This window comes from Pan troglodytes, chromosome 1 (assembly GCF_028858775.2).
Source record: "Pan troglodytes isolate AG18354 chromosome 1, NHGRI_mPanTro3-v2.0_pri, whole genome shotgun sequence".
NCBI classification, from domain to species: domain Eukaryota; kingdom Metazoa; phylum Chordata; class Mammalia; order Primates; family Hominidae; genus Pan; species Pan troglodytes.
This window is the reverse complement of record NC_072398.2, coordinates 130997164-131017470: the sequence shown is the minus strand read 5'-3', so window position 1 is coordinate 131017470 and position 20307 is coordinate 130997164. Positions and strand designations below refer to the sequence as shown.

Sequence of the window (20307 nt, the reverse complement as noted above, 5' to 3'; positions counted from 1 at the left end):
AAGTACACAATTCAGTAAATTTTGGTATATTCACAGATTTGTGCAACTATCATCACTATCTAATACCAAAGCATTTTATCACTCAAAAAGGAAACTCCATACCTATGAGCAGTCACTCTCCATTCTTCCCTCTCATACCTCTTGGTAATCACTAATCTACTTTTTGTATATGGATTTTCCTATCCTGGACACTTTATTTAAATGTGATCATACAATATATAGCCTTTGTGTCTGCTTCTTTCACTTAGCATCGTTTTTTTTCAAAGTTCATCCATGCTGTAGCATGTATTAGTACTTCATTTCTTTTTGTGGCAGAATGATTCCACTGTATGGATCTACCACATTTTGTTTACCAATTCATCAACTCATGGACATTGGGTTAATTCCACTATTGGCTATTTGGAATAATGCTGCTATGAATATTGATGTACAAATTTTTGTGTGACCATGTTTTCATTTTTCTTGGGTATATTCATAGGAGTAGAATTGCTGAGTTATATGGTAACTTTATGTTTAACATTTTTCTTTTTTGAGACAAAGTCTCGCTCTGTCATCCAGGCAGGAGTGCAGTGGCACCATCACGGCTCACTGCAGCTTCAACCTCCCAGGCACAGGTTATCTTCCCACTTCAGCCTCCTGAGTAGCTGGGACTACAGGCATGCTCCACCACGCCCAGCTAATTTTTGTATTGTTTGTGGAGACAGGGTTTTGCCATGTTGCCCAGGCTGGTCTCAAACCCCTAAACTCAAGCAACCCGCCTGCCTTGGCCACCCAAAGTGCTGGGATTACAGGCGTGAACCACTGTGCCTGGCTATGTTTAACGTTTTCAGAAACTGCCAAGCTGTTTCCAAAATGATTGCACCATTTTACATTCCCACCAGTGGCATATCAAGGTTCTGATTTATTCACATCCTCACCAATATTTGCTATTGTCCCTCTTTTTTATTATAGCCATCTAGTGGGTGCGAATGGTATCCGATTGTGGGTTTGATTTGCGTTTTCCTGGTGAGTAATCTATAGATATTTAATAGACTTTGTAATGGCTTGCAAAGAATACAGTTCAACTTCAGAATTCAGTTTCATCTTACTACATGTTAATTTTATCTAGTGTTTACTTTTTACATATAAAAATGTATAAAATCTTTGTCATTTGAAGCACATTCCTATTGATTTTTGATCTATTGCAAACATAAGAATGATCTCAAACTAGAAAAATGCAAACTAGAAACTGGAAAACCGGCCAGGCACGGTGGCTCACGCCTGTAATCCCAGCAGTTTTGGAATGCTGAGGCGGGTGGAGTTCGAGACCATCCTGGCCAACATGGTGAAACCCCATCTCTACTAAACATACAAAAATTAGCTGGGTGTCGTGATGCATGCCTGGAGTCCCAGCTACTAGGAAGGATAAGGCAGGAGAATTGCTTGAACCTGGGATGCAAAGGTTGCAGTGAGCCAACATTGCACCACTTTACTCCAGCCTGGGTGACAGAGCGAGACTCGGTCTCCAGAAAAAAAAAAAAAAGAAAGAAAAGAAACTGGAAAACCTTTTGCAAAAAGCTATTTCTATCCCAGAAAATTCTTCACTCATGAAAAAGAGAGTAAGTTTAGAATTGAAAATTTTGAAATTTTTAGGCTGTTAAAAGGATACATAATAAATATGAGCAGTCCTGAAAGCATGAAGTTTAACTAATTTGAATATTTGTTTGCCAGAAATCTCTTGACATTCTGAGAGTTAATACATAATTTTAGCAGTTTTGCATATTAACTGATCTTCAATAAGGATTTTATTTTAATGAACAGAAAGCCAAAAGTAAACAAAGTGTTGAATTTGCTGTCTTTAAGTATTTGGGTTTGTAAAATACCTCTCTTAGTATCTGTGTATTTTAATCTATCACTTGCTTAAAATTTAATCTGCTAACAGGTGCCCTGTGGCAGTGGGATATGTGTGGCCTTCTGATCTAAACAGCTAAGCTTCCCATAGATGTGGATAATTAAGAAAAAATGTATAATGTCAGCTATTCAATTATATTACTTATTATAAAAATAGAACTATTCAAACAATGGGCTTAATGGTTATTAATTATTACTAAGAAAGAAATGAAATTCAGAGCAAGATTTAGTAACAAGTAAATTAGGAATCTTATCCCTTGACCTTTAACTTAAGGAATTAATCCAGTAACCATTATAGCCAAGTACTAGACACTGGAGATACAAAAAGCTCTGTTGTTACTGAGTTTACGGTCAGGCTATTATTAGAAAAATCTATTTCCATCTCTGTAAAGATCGCTAAATTCTTTCTGGTTCTGTGTTTTTATGATCTAAGTCCAGAATATACGATTTATTAATTTGGTTACCTTGAGCAAGACATCCCCCATCTGTGGGCCTTACCTATAAAATGTGAGATTATAATTAAATGATATCTATGTATTTTCCAGCTCAAATATTCTATAATTCCTATACAGCTTTTTCTAAAAAAAAAAAAAAAATTGAGAAAGGCCGTCTCTATGTTGCCCAGTCTGGTCTCGAACTCCTGAGCTCAAGCAATCCTCCTGCCTCAGCCTCCCAAAGCACTGGGATTACAGGTGTGAAACTGCTTATTTTAATCTTGATATTCTTTCAGGTCTCTAATCGAAGTTTTATAACTCTTCTAAAACCCTTTTGAGGCCGGGCGTGGTGGCTCACGCTTGTAATCCCAACAATTTGTGAGGCCAAAGCAGATGGATCACTTGAGGTTAGGAGTTTGAGACCAGCCTGGCCAACATGATAAAACCCCGTCTCCACTAAAAATACAACAATTAGCTGGGTATGGTGGTGTGGGCCTGTAATCCCAGCTACTCGGGAGGCTGAGGCAGGAGAATCACTTGAACCCAGGAGGCAGAGGTTGCAGTGAGCCAAGATTGCGCCAATACACTCCAGCCTGGGTGACAGAGTGAGACTCTGTCTCTAAAAAAAAAAATAAAATTTGATTCTACAAATTTTATTGTAGAATAAGGCCTTTTTCCGATATTGCCACACCAATCGTTACCTAAGTACTTGATTTTTTCAAGGAGCTTGGCATCAAAAGGGAGAAAACACAATTTCTGTTTAAACTGTAGGCTTTTTTTCTTTCATTTTTTAGCTAAAGCTCTAGCCAATTTAGCTGAACGAAGCAGCATTAGATTACATTCTTACCCTTCTTACCCCTTGCCTGTGTACTGACCCCTTTCAAATCTGCTTCTTTTGTCTACTTCCTTGCCAGTCAGTGTGATTTGCAGAACAGCAGCATCATTGTCTCCTGGGAGCTTGTTAGAGATCCAGACTCTTGGTCCTACTCCAGACTTACTAACCCAGAAGCTATTTTAAATAAGATCCCTATGGGATTCCTACGCAGACAAGTTTGAGAAACACTGGTCTATTTCAGAGCAGAGTAAAAAAGTAAGGACATTTCTTTGGGTTACCTTTGGTCGGTTTTAAATTTCTATGAATTTTCCAGTTAGCCTTTTCTCTGGTAATCAGCTTCTCTGTCTCACTTTAAAAGGTCTCTCAGGTTCTTACCATTTTGCATCAGTTATGATTGTTTACTTATTAATTTTTTTCTTTTTTTTTTAATGAGACAGTGTCTTGCTCTGACACCCAGGCTGGTGTGCAGTGGGTGTGATTGTAACTTACTGCAGCCTTGACCTCCAGGGCACAATTGATCCTCCCGCCTCACCCCTCTGCTTCCCAAGTAACAGGGACTACAAGTGCATGCCACCACGCCCAGCTAACTTTTTGTTTTAGAGATGGGGTCTCGCTATGTTGCCCAGTCTGGTCTCAAGCTCGTTGGGCTCAAGAAATCCTCCTACCTCAGCCTGCCAAAGTGCTGGGATTACAGGCACAAGCCAGCATACCTGGAAAATTATTTATTTAGTCATATTACAGGTTTTAAACCTAACCTTTGATCTCTATATAATTTACTTTTAAAGTAGTTTATACTTAATTTTAACCACAATCCAAGCTTTATAATACTGTACAATGATTTTACAATGTAATTGTTTTAAAATTAAGGGAAAGGTGCTTTGAAAAACTACATTACACAAATTCCATGTAATGTTTCTAAAAGTAGAAGCTGATTTTGGTCTAACTTAACTTTTGGAAATTACCTTTTGCTAACAGAGAATCCTCCTCCCTAATCATAAAATAGATGATGCCAAAAAAGAACAAGCAGTAAGTAAGGGCAAGACTGCACACTCATTATTCCTATATAGAGAACTTCTGAAATTTCTGAAATTAAGTGATTCTTAATTAATGACAAAGATCCCTTTTATCAAAACTTTAGTCAGGTTCCACATCCTCTGCTTGACCAGGCTTGACCTTGGGCTTCCCTCACTGTCCTTGCAGAATCCACTTTGAACAGAAATCTTGTTATATCTGCACACTTACTAAAAAATAAGTGGGAAAAATTATTCCTCCCTGTCAAGATCTTTTGTTTTTACAGATATTTAGCAACACAAATCATTGCTTATCAGTAGCTTCTTGCCCCCCACCCTCGTTTACTGGAAGAATATCAATTGCTTCCAAGTCCAAGTGTTTACCAAGTAATCCAGGTGATATGGTTTGGCTATGTCCCCACCCAAATCTCATCTTGAATTGTGGCTTCCATAATTCCCACGTGTTGTGGGAGGGTCCCAGTGGGAGATAATTGAATCATGGGGGCAGTTTCCCTTATACTATTCTCATTCTCTCTCCCAAGATCTGATGGTTTTATAAGAGGTTTCCCCTTTCTTTTCTTTTTTTTTTTTTTGAGACGGAGTTTCACTCTTGTTGCCCAGGCTGGAGTGCAATGGTGCAATCTTGGCTCACTGCAACCTCTGCTTCCCAGGTTCAAGCAATTCTCCTGCCTCAGGCTCCCATGTAGCTGGGATTACAGGCATGAGCCACCATGTCTGGCTGAGGATTCCCCTTTCATTTGGTTCTCATTCTCTCTTTGCTGACTGCCATGTAAGATGTCCCTTTGCTCTTCCTTTGGCTTCCACCATGATTGTGAGGCCTCCCCAGCCATGTGGAACTGTGAGTCAATTAAACCTCTTTTCTTTATAAATTACCCAGTCTCAGGTATGTCTTTATCAGCAGTGTGAAAACGGACTAAAATAGTAAATTGGTACCGATAGAGTGAGGCACTGCTTTAAAGATACCCAAGAATGTGGAAGTGACTTTGGAACTGGATAACAGGCAGAGGTTGGAACAGCTGGATGGCTCAGAAGAAGAAAAGAAAATGTGGGAAAGTTTGGAACTTCCTAGAGACTTGTTCAATGGCTTTGACCAAAATGCTGATAATGATATGGACAATGAAATCCAGGCTGAGGTGATCGCAGACGGAGATGAGGAACTTGTTGGGAACTGGAGTAAAGGTCGCTCTTGCTATGTTTTAGCAAAGAGAATGGCAGCATTTTGCCCCTGCCCTAGAGATCTGTGGAACTTTGAACTTGAAGAAGATGATTTAGGATATCTGAAGGAAGACATTTCTAAGCAGCGAAGCATTCAAGAGGTGACTTGGGTGCTGTTAAAAGCACTCAGTTTTAAAAGGGAAACAGCATAAAAATTCAGAAAATTTGTAGCCTGAGGATGTGATAGAAAAGAAAAACCCATTTTCTGAGGAGAAATTCAAGCTGGCTGCAGAAATTTGCATAAGTAATGAGGAGCCAAATGTTAATCACCAAGACAATGGTTTTATAAGAGGTTTCCCCTTTCACTTGGTTCTCATTCTCTCTTTGCCAGCTGCCGTGTAAGATGTCCGTTTGCTCTTCCTTCATCTTCCACCATGATTGTGAGGCCTCCCCAGCCATGTGGAACTGTGAGTCAATTAAGCCTCTTTCCTTTATAAATTACCCAGTCTCAGGTATGTCTTTATCAGCAGCATGAAAACGGACTAATACACCAGGGATGAATCTTAATTTGTCTAAACCAATCAGTCTCATTCCCCTAGAAGGTAACTGGGTTAGATGTGTACAAATGATCCAATTCTGGCCAATGAGAAGTGAAGGAGAGGTTTGTTGGGGACCCTCTGTGAAAGATTTCCTTACTCTTAAAGAAGAAATAGAAAAAAATAGTTTCCACTTTTCTGAAAACATAATGATCATTGGCTGTGATGCCTGGAAGTGCATCAGTCATCTTGTAACACTGAAGGAAGCTAATCCGAGGATCAGACTGACACAGGGATTAACAGTGGAAGGTGATTAAAAAAAAAAGCTTTTAAAAGATGTTGAGGCTTTGCATTGACTATCTTCAGAACAGCCTCACTTCCCTATCGCTTAAACCATCTTTAGTTGAATTTTCTGTTATTTGCTAACTGACATCGGCAAATAACATTTGCTAATTTAATGTTTAGAAAGAGGCAATGGCCTGGTATGGTGGCTCATGCCTGTAATCCCAGCACTTTGGGAGGCCAAGGTGGGTGGATCACCTGAGGTCAGGAGTTCAAGACCAGCCTGGCCAACATGGTGAAACCCTGTCTCTACTAAGAATACAAAAATTAGCTGAGTGTGGTGGCATGCGCCTGTAATCCTAGCTATTTGGAAGGCTGAGGCAGGGAGAATCACTTGAATCTGGGAGGCGGAGGTTGCAGTGAGCTGAGATCATGCCATTGTACTCCAGCCTGGGCGAGAGAGTGAGTCTCCATTTCAAAAATAATAATAATAATAATAATAATAATAATAATAATAATAATAATGATAGAAAGAGACAATGAATGAGAATTGTATGGAACTATATGAATCTATGAGGAAAGGGACTATTTTTGCAGGATTAGTAGAATACTTTTTGGTGACATCCAATCAGGAAAGTAGGTAAGATAAAATGGAGGCAGAGGAAATGAGAGTCAAATAAATATAGCCCAGATCAAGGAATCAAGTGATCCAGCAGCTCTGGCTAGAACACATGGCTATTCAAATAAATGAGAATCTACTGTACCTTCTACTGTCAAATGTTATTTTAGGTCCTAGGGCATATAATGCTGAACATACAATCCTGAAAATTAGACTATATGATACTAATCAAACTTTGATGAATGTTAAACAGAGTCCTATGAGGGTATAAGATAGCTACTATTTTCACATTTGTATTTTTTGTGACTCCTATCGCATAGACAAATTTAATTGAGTCAGCTGTTTTCTTTAAGTATATTTTGAGTTTCCAGTAAATAAAATTCTATATCAAATTCAATAACAAGGCATTTAGAATGCTCTTTTTTATGGTGATGATAATATGAATTTTCACTAATTCAAAATAATAAATATGTTTTAGCATACTTGTGTTGAAATTCCTTCTCTCGCTTCAGGTCTTCATTGAGTTTTTTTATTCTTTTTTCCCAAACTTCCTTTACAGCATTGACAGCCCCAGTACAAACCACATTTTCTGTCATGATTTCTCCACATTGTCATAGAGTCACCAACTTCATTAGGTTTTGAATAGCTGAATCATAGATACCATTTCAGAAAGGACCTAAATGTACCAGAGAAAAAAAGCAATGTTTCAGACTGTTCATTGAGTACCATACTGATCATAATAGCTAATATTTATAGAACACATTCCATGCTCCAAAAACTATTTTATATACTTTACATGCCATATCATATTTAAAAACTCTCATAAAATACTATAATATAGGTACTTTTATTGACTAATGTATAGATGAGAAAATTAAGCTTTAAAGAAGGTGAACAATTTTCTTGGGGGTCTCATATCTAATATATGATTCCTTTGTTACTGTGTATTTCACAGTAATGAAAAACTGCAACTAGTCTTCATGTCCAATTATAGGAAAATGGTTAAATAATGGAGATTTTTAAAAAGACTGGAATCTTGAGATATCAATCTAATCAGGACACCATATGCACAAGTAGAAATTCAGTTAAGTGATAATATATTGGGATTGTTTCTTTTGTGTAAAATAAATTGCAAATGGACGATGCAGTATTAAGGATTTTGACCTGAATCTCAGAAATGAAAGGAAAATACTCAATAATAGGAAAATGGTTATGTAAATTATGGTAGGTACATTTTATGGAATATCCTATGGCCTTAAAATAATCGTATTGATTTTTTATCAAATTAGTAATAATAAAAGAATTTGATTCACAATTATTTGAATTATTTCCTTTCAAATTCAGGAATGCAAAGACATTCACAATCACTTCTATTCAACATTATAGGAAAACCATAAAGGAAGTAAAGTAAATATAAAGTAATGTAGTTGGAAAAGAAAGCAATAAAATTTGCAACAACATAGGGAAACACACTTTCCTTCATCAATGGTGGTATTATTATATTCTGTATGGAGAGAAACTTGGTAATACTAAACTCACTAATGCTCATCCACACTTCTAGCAATTTATCCCTCAAATATTTCTGAAGTTATTCGCAGTGTATTTCATAACAGCAAAATATTGTAAACAACCTAATATTTCATCAGTAAACTATAGTCTACCCATATCATGGGAAATTATATAGCTCAAAAAAAAGAAAAGAAAAGTATCTTATATATTCATATGCCATGATCTCCAAAATATATAACTATCCCACAGTTTATCCATTCTAATGAATGTGAATATTTGGGTCCCAGAGCTTTGCTATTATAAGCAATAATGTTTCTAAAATTAATGTTTTTATCTTCTTGGTGTTCCAGTGGAATTATTTCTACTGGGTACATATCTAGAATTAGAATTGCTGGATCATAGTGTATGTAAATGTTCCAATTTATAAGACAGAGCCAAATTGTTTTCCAAATTGATTGTGCCCATTTATACTCTTACTACCACTGTATAAGGGTCCCCGTTGATATACATCCACTACTGCATAAAGCCATATCCCAGGGTGGTCATAATTTGTACTTCCCTGATGATTAAGTGTTCCAAGTTAATATACAAAGGTTGTCCAGTTAAAGAAAAGACAAAATCCTGAGTGTTGTTTATGAGAGGCACACCTAAAAAATAAAGGTAGAGAAAAGTGGACAGTACAAGAACAGGAAAAGATCCATTCCTAAGTATATACCCAACAGAAATGAAAACATATGTTCTCACAAAATCCTGTACATGAATGTTGATAGAAACAGTATTCATAATAGCTAAAAAGTGGCAACAACACAAATGGCCATCTACTGATGAATGGATAAACAAGATGTGGTATAGCCATACAATGGAATGTTATTTGGCCATAAAAATGAATGAAGTATAGATACATGCCACAGTATAAATAAACCTTGAATAAAATTATGCTAAGTGAAAGAAGTCAGACACAAAAGACCACATATATGATCTCATTTATATGAAATGTCCAGAACAGGCAAATCTGTAGATTCAAAAAGTAGCTTCGTGGTACCCAGGGGATTTGTAGAGGGGGAAATAGGGAGTGACTGCTAACTGTACAGTTTTTTGAGTGATGAAAATGTTCTAGAATTAGTGATGATGATTGTACAACTCTTGAATAAAACTACTGAGCTGTACACTAAAAGAATTTATATATGAATTATATTTCAATTAATTTTTTCTTTCTTTTTTATATCTTTATTTCTTTCCTTTCTTCCTTCCTCCTTCCCTCCCTCCATCCCTTTCTTCTTTCCTTCTTTGCTCTTTTGAGACAGGGTCTCACTCTATCACCCAGGCTAGAATATAGTGGCGGGATATGACTCTCTGCAGCCTTGACCTCTGGGCTCGAGTGATCCTCCTGCCTCAGCCTCTCAGGTAGCTGAAAGTATAGGCATGTGCCACCACGTCTGGCTAATCAATTAAATTTTCTGAGAACTGAGAAAGATATACTATGCAAACACTAAGCAAAAGAAGGCTAGTATCAATATATTAATAGCAGACAAAATGGACTTTAGGCACAAATACTTTACAGATATAAAAGATCAATCATATCATAATAACAGATTTAATCCACAAGAAATATAAAACAACTTTAAACTACATGCCTCTAATAACATGGCTTCCAAATATACAAAGGAAAATTGACAGAACTAAAGGGAAAAAATCAAGGAATCCAGAATTGAAGTGGGATATTTTAACAATTCTTTTAGCAATTGGTTGCACAAGCAGTTTAAAACTTAGGAAGAATACTGAAAATTTGAACCACACAATGAATAAACTTACTTAAATGATAAATAAAGAACTATATCCTACAATGACAGAATACATAATGCTTTAAAAAACACATGGAAGAGTCACAGAAAAAAAATCTCATATTGGGGTCATAGAGCAAGTCTCAGTCAATTTCAAGGGATTAAAGTAGCATGAAGTTTTTATTCTAATCAAAATATAAACTTGTTAGAAATCAATAATGAAAAGATACCTGGAAAAAAAGCTTATATTATTTCAGCTAAAGAAACACGCTTTTTTTTTTTCTTTCCTTCTTTTTTTTTTTTTTTTTTGAGACATGGTCTCGTTCTGTCCCATAGGCTGGAGTGCAGAGGCGTGATCTCGGCTCACTGCAGCCTCAAATTCCAGGACTTAAGTAATCCTCCTGCCTCAGCCTTCCAAGTAGCTGGGACTACAGATGTGTACAACCATGCCTGGCTGGTTTTTTTTTTTTTTTTTGTAAAGACAGGGGTCTTGCTATGTTGCCCGGGCTGGTCTCAAACTCCTGGGCTCAAATGATCCTCCCACCTCAGCCTCCCAAAGTGCTGAGATTACAGGCGTGAGCTACTGCACCCATCCATGAAACACACTTCTAAATAACCTGTAGTCAAAGAAGCTATCATCATGAAATTAGAAGGCATTTTGAACTGAATTAACAAAAATACCCCAAATCAAAGTGTATGGAATATAGGTAATGTAGTAGAGGGAAATTTCTAGTCTTAAGTATACATTTTAGAAGAAATGAGGCTAAAAAATTTACATCCATCTCAAGAAGCTAGATAAAGCAAAACAAACACAAAGAAAACAGAAGAAAGGGAATATTATAAATAAACACATACATGTATAAAATTTTAAAATGACACAATAGAATACAATAATAATAATCTAAAATCTCTCCACAAACAAAATGCTGGTCCCAGAGATGACTTCAATGGCAAATTCTACCAAGCATTTGAGGGGTAAAAATAACACTAATCATAGCATGAACTCTTCCTGAGAATAGAAAAGAAATACTCCCCAATTCAGATTATGAGATTAGCATACGCTTGATACCAAACCCCAAGAATGGTAATTCTAGAAAGAAAAATACAGACTAATCTCACTAACAAATATATTAACAGAGAAAAGTCCTAAACCATATACTGGCAAACCATATCTGGCAATATAGGAAAAAGAAAATACTGGCCAGGCGCAGTGGCTCATGCATGTAATTCCAGCACTTTGGGAGGCCGAGGCGGGCAGATCACTTGAGGTCAGGCATTCAAGACCAGCCTGGACAACATGGTGAAACCCCGTCTCTACTAAAAAAAATACAAAAAAGGCCAGGCGTGGTGGCTCATGCCTGTAATCCTAGCACTTTGGGAGGCCGAGGTGGGCAGATTGCATGAACTCAGGAGTTCGAGACCAGCCTAGGCAACACAGTGAAACCCCGTCTCTACTAAAATACCAAAAAATTGTGGCCAGGCGTGGTGGCTCATACCTGCAGTCCCAGCACTTTGGGAGGCCGAGGCAGGGGGATCACGAAGTCAGGAGATCAAGACCATCCTGGCTAACATGGTGAAACCCTGTCTCTACTAAAAATACAAAAAATTAGCCGGGCGTGGTGGCAGGCGCCTGTAGTCCCAGCTACTTGGGAGGCTGAGGCAGGAGAATGGCATGAACCTGGGAGGTAGAGCTTGCAGTGAGCTGAGATCATGCCACTGCACTCCAGCCTGGGTGACAGAGTGAGACTCTGTCTCAAAAAAAAAAAAAAAATTAGGAGGTTGCAGCGAGCCAAGATCATGCCACTGCACTCCAGCCTGGGTGACACAGCGAGAATCTGTCTCCAAAAAAAATAAATAAATAAATAAATAAAAATAAAAAAATACAAAAATTAGCCAGGTGTGGTGGCATGCACCTGTAATCCCAGCTACTTGGGAGGCTGAAGCAGGAGAATCGCTTGAACCTAAGAGGCAGAGGTTGCAGTGAGCTGAGATGGTGGCACTGCACTCCAGCCTGGGTGACAGAGCCAGACTCTGTCTCAAAACAAAACAAAAAAATAACAAAAAAAGAAAATACATTATAGCCATATTGGGTTTATTCCAGAGATTAAGGTTTGTTTGCTTACCTTTGTTTGAGAAATCAATTAATGTAATATTCTGAATAGACTAGAAGAGAAAGAAAATATGATCATTCCAATAGATGTAGAAAATTATTAAAATTTAATATCATGTGATTAAAAACAAGTCTTAACATACTCTAAGTAGAAGATAATTTATTTAACCTAACCAAGTATATCTAATAAAAACCTGCAGCAATCATACTTGATAGTGTAACATCGAAAGCCTTTCATTTAAAATTAGTAAAAGATGTCTGCTCTCACTACTTCCATTCAATACTGTATCATGGCTCTACCCATTGCATAAAAGCAAGAAAAAGAAATAAAAGGCTTAAAGTTTGAAAAGGAATAAAAAACAAAAGGACATTTTTCATGAGTACAATTATGAACTAGAAAATCCAAGAGAATTTACAACTAAATATATAGAATTTAGCAAGACTTCTGACAAGTCAATATTTTGAAAAATCAATTATGTGTCTATATTTCAGCAGAAAATAGATATTAAATTCTTAAAAATATACTATTTTCAATAGCATAAAAATCAAATTCTTAACAATGAACAGAATGTGTAAAACTTCTATACAGAAAACTAAAAATTAGAGTGAAATTAAAGAAGGCCTAAATAAATGAAGAGATATACATCATATTCATTGATAGAAAGACTCAATCTGTAAAAATGTCAATTATCCCCACATTGAACTATAATCAATCTCAATACAAAATTCATTTGGAGAAGGAGAGGAGCAACCTGACAATCAGTTTCTAATTTTTAATGACAATTCTAAGGATACAAAATAGCCCAGACACTCTTGCCAAAGAAAACTAGAGTGGGAGGATTTATTCTACATTCATCAAGATCTCTTTTAAGGCTATGGTACTAGATAATGTTATTGGTGCAATAGACAAACATACCAGTGTATCTGAATAAGGAACCCCAGAAACAGACTCATATACACATAGGCACTGCAGAACATTGTGGAAATTTTTTTTTTTTAGACAGGGTCTGGTTCTGTTGCCCAGGCTGGAGAGCAGTGGCATGATCTTGGCTCACTGCAACCTCCACCTCCTGGGTTCAAGCCATCCTCCCACCTCAGCCTCCCAAGTAGCTGGGACTACAGGTGCACACCACCACACCTGGCTAATTTATGTATTTTTCTGTAGAGATGGGGTTTTACCATGTTGCCCAGGCTGATCTTGAACTCCTGGGCTCAAGTGATCTGCCTGCCTTGGCCTCCCAAAGTGCTGGGATTACAGGTGTGAGCCACCACACCTGGCCATGGAAATAATTTTTTAAGAGAAATTATATTGGGACAGTTGAATATCTATGTATTACCAAAATTAATTCCATGTGAATTGTAGATCTAAAAGTGAAAGTAGAAAAAATAAAGCATTTAGGTGACAATATAGGACTTATCTTGATGTCCTTAAAGTAGAGAACACTTTTTAAAACAGAATACAAAGCATATCCATAAAGGAAAAGATATACTATATCACAATATAGTTTGAATATATGTTCCCACCAAATCTCATGTTGAACTGTAATCCCCAACGTTGGAGGTGTTGGCTAGGTAGGAGGTGATTGGATCATGGAGGAGGATCCCTCATGGCGTGGTGCTGTCCTTGAAACAGTGAGTTCTTGGGAGATCTGGTTCTTTAAGTGTGTGGCACCTCCCCCTGCTCCCTCTTTTGCTCCTGTTCTGGCCTTGTGGGACACAGGCTTCCCCCTTTGCCTTCCACCATGATTGAAAGCTCCCTGAGAAGCAGATGCCAGCACCATGCTTCCTGTAAAGCCTGCAGAACCGTGAGCCAATTAAACCTCTTTTCTTTGTAATTTACCCCGTTTCAGGTATTTCTTTGTTTTGTGGTTTTTTGTTTGTTTGTTTTTTGTTTTTTTGAGACAGGCTTACTCTGCCACCAAGGCTGGAGTGTAGTGGCACAATCATGGCTTATAGTAGCCTTGATCTCCTGGGCCCCCTCTGCCTCAGCCTTCAGAATAGCTGGGACTACAGCAAGAACCAGTGTGCCAGTTTTTTTTTTTTTTTTTTTTTTTTTTGGTAGTGACAGGATGTCTCCACATTCTCCAGGCTGGTCTTGAACTCCTGGGCTCAAGTGATCCTCCTGCATTGGCCTCCAGAAGTGCTAGGATCACAAACATGAGCTGCTGTGCCTGGCCAGTTATTTCTTTATAGCAATGCAAGAACAGCCTAACACAGATTGATAAAGTGGACTACATTACAATTAAGAACCTATTGAAAGACATCACTTAGAAAATAAAAGGAATACCATGTACATTAGTGGGGGAAGATATTGGCAATATATATAACCACCAATGGATTACATCTAGAATATATAACGAACTCCTTAAAATCAGCTGAAAAAGGCAACAGAAAATACAATTGAACAGGAAATTTTCAAAAAATAAAATCCAAATGGTAGAACTTGCCCTGTGGAGAAAAAAAAATCCAAATGACCAAAAACATATGAAGTTGTGCTCCACCTTAATAAAAACATAATAAGATACCAACGAACATCTGTCAGAATGGCTAAAATTCAAAAGGCTGACTATACCAAGTGTTGGTGAGAATTTGAGTTACAGAAATCCTCATGGACTCCTGGTATATTGGTGAAATTGTAAATTAGTATTAACTATTTTGAAATATTTATGTACTAATATTGAAGATAAGCACAGCTTATGATCCAGCAATTCCATTCAAAGGTATGTACCTAGAGGAAGGGTGTGTCTCCACCAGGAAACATGAACAAGACTGTTCCCAGCAATGTTTTACAAGATAGTAAAAAAATTAAAAATAAAGTAAAACAATGTTTTAAAAGCAATAGCTGGACACGGTGGCTCATGCCTGTAATCCCAGCAGTTTGGGAGGCTGAGGCTGGTGGATCGCTTGAGGTCAGGAGTTCAAGACCAGCCTGACCAACATGGTGAAACCCCGTCTCTACTAAAAAAACTTAAAATTAGCCAGGCGTGGTGGCGCATGCCTGTAATCCCAGCTACTTGGGAGGCTGAGGCAGGAGAATCACTTGAACCCGGGAGGCAGAGGTTGCAGTGAGCCGAGATCGCACCATTGCACTACAGACCAGAAAACAAGAATGAAACTCTGTCTCAAAAAAAAAAAAAAAAAAAAAAAAAGGAATGGCAGTATTCATCCATTGAATTATAAAAATAGCTAGAATTAAGGGGGAAAAAGCTGTGTGACATTGGAGATATGGTGAAAAGATGAAATTTCTTCTCCCAATAAGCAAAAAGAAAGGCAGTCAGAAATTGTGTTGAGGAAGACACTGTACAAGAAAGCCACAGTCCATATATAGAGCCAACAAAATGCGGCATGATTTTTTAGCATTTATTGAAGTGCAGGAAAGGAGAATCTATTTTAACATTCTTCTTTAGTACAATGAATATGACATTGATACTGAGAAGGAAATGTTGGCTCTGCAGAAAACAGAAATTACATAGTAAAGCCTATGTATTGGTCTTAAACTTTTGAAATAAATCAATCTATAAAAAAGTAAGGAAGACTTATTGAGGGTTACAGAACAGAATATAAATGCCATATATCTTGAAAACATAAAAGTGACAGTACTTTTAACAGAATGTGGAAGAAGGAAATGAGGAAAAGAAGTAAATGACAAGAACACCGATATCCACATCTTCAAAGTGGGGAATCAACAGATACTGTCTGTACCTTATGGAACAAGAAATAAAGATTAAAGTATTTGCTTAAAGTTATTAAGGTAATCAAGAGAGAAGCTAAAAATAGGGATATAACTCATGGCAGTGTAAGGGAACTTAATCCCCACCTCTCATAATGAAGCTCCACAGATGTTTAAAGTTGATTAAAAATAGCATGCAATTGTCTTCGAAAAAGAAAAAAAGGAGAGAAATATGGAGATAACCACTGAAAACTAAATTCCAAAATGGTTAAAATGATTACTTCTAGGGAGCAGGACTGGTGATAGAGAGGAATCGGATAGATAATATTGCTTTTCATTATTAACCTCTTCTAAAGTATTGATTTTTAAACTAATATTATGCAGTATATATGTGTGTGAGACAGACAAAGAAAGAGGAGAACTATATTACAGAAAAAAGTTTAAAATTTCAAGATTGATAAATAATTGGCATAGGCAGGAAATTGTTGAGAGAATCTCTAAGCAAGGCATGCCGAATTTACTCAGGAACAGAATGCGAGATCTCTTTGCCGTGAAGAAACCTTGGGATACATACACTGGTAATCCAATTTCCTGAGCATATTGCAACCAATTTACAATTTATTGTCTCTGATTTAAGAAAGTTGGAAGTTTTTGCTAAATAGTCGAATAAAAATATTTTTTAAATCCCAAGTATCTACATGTATACATGTATTTTAGAAGACATGTAAAACAATTCATCCATTTGCTAATTCATTTCCTCATTTGCCATTAAATGTTGCTCATCCATCAGTTTTCCTATAACGACCAACATCCCCTAGGGAAACACAAGTCAATAATGATGTATTTCTTCCTCCAGCACAGGACTGTGCTCTCTACTCTGATTATTACCATAATAGAAAAAAAGCACATAGTGTGACAAGTGAGGTAAGCATAGAAAAGAATTGCAGAAGAATTGTTTCTTACTTCTGGGGAAATCTATCTTCCAGAGGAGCACAATTATATGACTGACCATGAACACCCCGCAAAAAAACTTTTAAATTCTATTCCAGTTTGTTTGGACATTCCAACCAATGCAGACACAGTATAGGTATCAGCAGCAGTCTATTTACATGTGAAGAAGAAAGGAAAAATGTTTTTGAAAAATACTTACCATTGTCAAATACTTACCACACATAACCAAAGTTAGCAACTATCAGTTAAGAGTAGATTGCAGGGGGAAATTTTTTTTTCAGTGTGGCTCCAAATGATTAAAATCCCCAGTCAGCTGTAACCAAGTGAAATGTAATGTCAGCCTAGTTCTAATTTTAGTTCATGGACAAAGCTGAGAATAGAAAAAATCACATGAGGCTTCTTTGCGAAGGATCAGCTGATAATGTATGTGAGTGCATTCTGTGGACTGCAAAATACACTACAGACATTATAAAACTATCAGGTATAACTATTTCTAAGATCTTGAAAAATAATGCCTATTCAAAGTCCTTCTACTTTTCACAGCTTAATCATTTCACAGAATTTAATGCATCTATTCCATCCAAGCAGAGAAACTTGGAATATGTTGATGTATGCCATAACAAAAATTCTACCCAGTAAACCATGGATCTGCAAATATTTGAACTAAAGACCCAGATGCTTTAGAAAAAGAAAAAATAAAGGTGTGGATAAGCATGAGTAACACAGAAGCCCCAAACTTCCGCTGTACCTGGGCTTCAAATTAAATTACCTCTCACTTTGATCTCTTCAGCTTTCATAGATAGGACTTAATTCCAGGTTCTTAAAAAATAAACTATATCTTTCTTTTTTTGAATTTATAATATATGCACATGGAACAGAATTCAAAAGCTCAATCTCCACTCTCTCCATCCCCCACCCCTTCCACCATCCCTGCCTCCAGTAGGGAGGTTCTCTTCAAGTTCTATTCTCTGAAGGCAACCACTATTGCCAGTTCTTTGTGTACCTTTACAAAGATGGTCTGTGAATTTACAAGCTTAAATATGCCTATATCCCTTAAAAGCACACATATGTGAAGGCATGCACACATACAAAAATGGTAGCATACTATATACATTGTTCTATACTGTCTTTTCTTCACTCAGGATATCTTGGAAACTGTTTCATATTAGTATATTTAGAGCAGCGTCATTCTTTTTAATGGCTACATAGCAGTTTAGCGTGTAGGTGGATCATAATTTATGTAGTCATTTGGACATCTCAGCAATATTAGTGCTTTAAAAATTTATGCCTGATTATCTCACAGAAATTCTCCAACACTTCTATAATGAATTAAGTTCTAAGAGTTGTGGGACTGCTCAGGATCACAGAAAGAGTAAAGAAGCCATGGCCACAATTGAAACTCTAACTTCCCTGTCCCGAGAGTGTACACCACCCAACACATACAGAGTGCTTCGATGTGTTCATAAGTAAAAATCAAGATCTCACACCTGTAATCCCAGCACTTTGAGAGGCCAAGATGGTAGGATCACTTGAGCCCAGGAGCTGGAGACCAGCCTGAGCAACAGAGTGAGACCCTGTCTCTACCAAAAAAAAAAAAAAAAAAAAAATTAAAGTAGCCAGGCATGGTGGCCCTGTCTCCATAAAAATAAAAATAAAATAAAATAAAATAAAACTAGCCAGGTGTAGTGGTGTGTATATGTAGTCTCAGCTACTTGGGAGACTGAGGTGGGAGGATACCTTGAGCCAGGGAGGTCAAGCTGTGATGGTGCCACTGCACTCCAGCCTGGGCAACAGAGCCTTCCTTGTCTGAAGAAAAAAAAAAAAAAACAGAAGAGAGAGAGAGAGAGAGAGAGATCCAGGGAGTTTTGTTTCAGTTAAAAAGAACAGTATATTGTTACCTTGGAGAAAATTTAGATTTCTTTCTGCCTTTGGCACTACATACAATTAAATTTTAATTTGACAGTATTTATAGAGAACCCACAAATTTCAAGGCATCTCTCTTCTCCTTCCCTTATCTACCTTTTATTTCCCATCCCCATGGAGTGACTTACACTAAAGAAATGCCCGGGAGGATAGAGAAAGTGAATAGATGCCTGAGCTATTTATGACACAAATTAGCCAGAATTTTGGTGACTTTGGAGGGATGTAGAAAGTGAATGCGAAGAGACAGGCACTATATAATGAATATCTATCTGTCATTTACGACTGTCCAAAATATTTTGAACACCATCCACATTTTTATAATCCCCCACATCATGAATCCTACCTTTCCAAGGTAGAATTTGAGGGGAAAAAAAAATCCCAGCCTCCCCTGCTACTGGAATGGGGTATGTGACTAATTTTATACACTACTAAGGTTCCACTAATTATATACACCAACAAAGGGCTCTGTTGGGTGACTTGTGTCGCTGGTGTCCATTTTTGCTGGCATGGGTAGCAGCAAGGGCAGTATGTTCTGGGGTTTGTTTTGGCAGCAAAAGTTGCCTAGCTTCAGCAGATGTAGCTGGTTCTGGGGTCAGCAGCAGCAACTCCCTTACTAGGCAAGTACTGTAATGTAATTCTGGAATTCTGACAAAGGCTACGACATGGGTGATTCTTGAGGACATTATGCTAAGTAAGCCAGTTACAAAAGGACAAATAAAAAATTATGGAGATAGATGGTGGTGATGGTTGCACAATATTATGAATGTGTTTAATACCACTGAACCGTACACTTAAAAATGATCAAGATGGTAAATTTAATGTTATGTGTATTTTATCACACAGAATACACTCTATGTTGTTCTCACAATGGCAAAATCACCAAATGGCATATTTCTCAGAATGTATCCCCATCATTAAGTGGTGAATGACAATATTCTGGATATTAATCTCTTATTAGATATAATACTTGCAAATATTTTCTCCCATTCTGTGGGTTGCCTTTTTACTCTCTTAATAGTGTCTTTTGATGCACAAATTTAAAAAATTTTATGATATCCAGTCTATCTTTTTTTTAAGAGACAGGGTCTCACTCTGTTACCCAGACTGAAGTGCAGTGGCGCAATCATAGCTCACTGTAATCTTGAACCCCCGGCCTCAAGCAATCCTCCCAATTCTGCTTCCCAAAGTACTGGGATTATAGGCCTGATCCACTTCACCTTTTCTTCTGTGGCCTGTGCTTTTGATGTCTTATCCAATAAATCATTGCCAAATCCAATGTTGTGAAGCTTTTCACCTATGTTTACTTCTTAGAATTTTATAGTTTTGGATCTTACATTTAGGTCTTTGATCTGTTTTGAGTTAATTTTTATACATGGTATTGGGTAAGGGTCTGTCTTAGTCTGCTCAGGCTGCTATAAAAAAATTTTGAAATCGGTAGTTTGTTTGTCTGTTTCCCCAACCCCTCCCCCAAGTCTCTGGTAACCACCATATTCTCTACTTCTATGAGTTCAACTTTCTTAGATCCCGCGTATAAGTGAAATTAAGTGGTATATTTGTGTTTCTGTTCCTGGCTTATTTCAC

General features: G+C 37.3%; 1 protein-coding gene across 4 annotated transcripts in view; it reads right to left on the bottom strand.

Annotated features, from left to right (window-relative positions):
- The window catches only part of LRRC39 (leucine rich repeat containing 39), a 30888-nt gene extending 12284 nt beyond the window's left edge, over positions 1 to 18604 (bottom strand). For 2 of the 4 annotated variants that reach the window (XR_001707952.3, XM_063816522.1), the window contains exons 1-4: positions 18541 to 18604; positions 17020 to 17116; positions 12196 to 12235; positions 7266 to 7458 (exon numbers count right to left, since the gene is read on the bottom strand). Coding sequence is in view for 3 of the 4 variants with exons in the window: in XM_063816522.1 (XP_063672592.1) it covers positions 7266 to 7378 (113 nt within the window). In the remaining variant the exon portion in view is untranslated. Of the gene's footprint in view, positions 1 to 7265; positions 7459 to 12195; positions 12236 to 17002; positions 17117 to 18540 lie in introns of those variants that run through there. The other 2 variants (XM_063816524.1, XM_054668195.2) reach the window with 2 other exon arrangements.
- Between the last annotated feature and the right edge of the window lie 1703 nt (positions 18605 to 20307).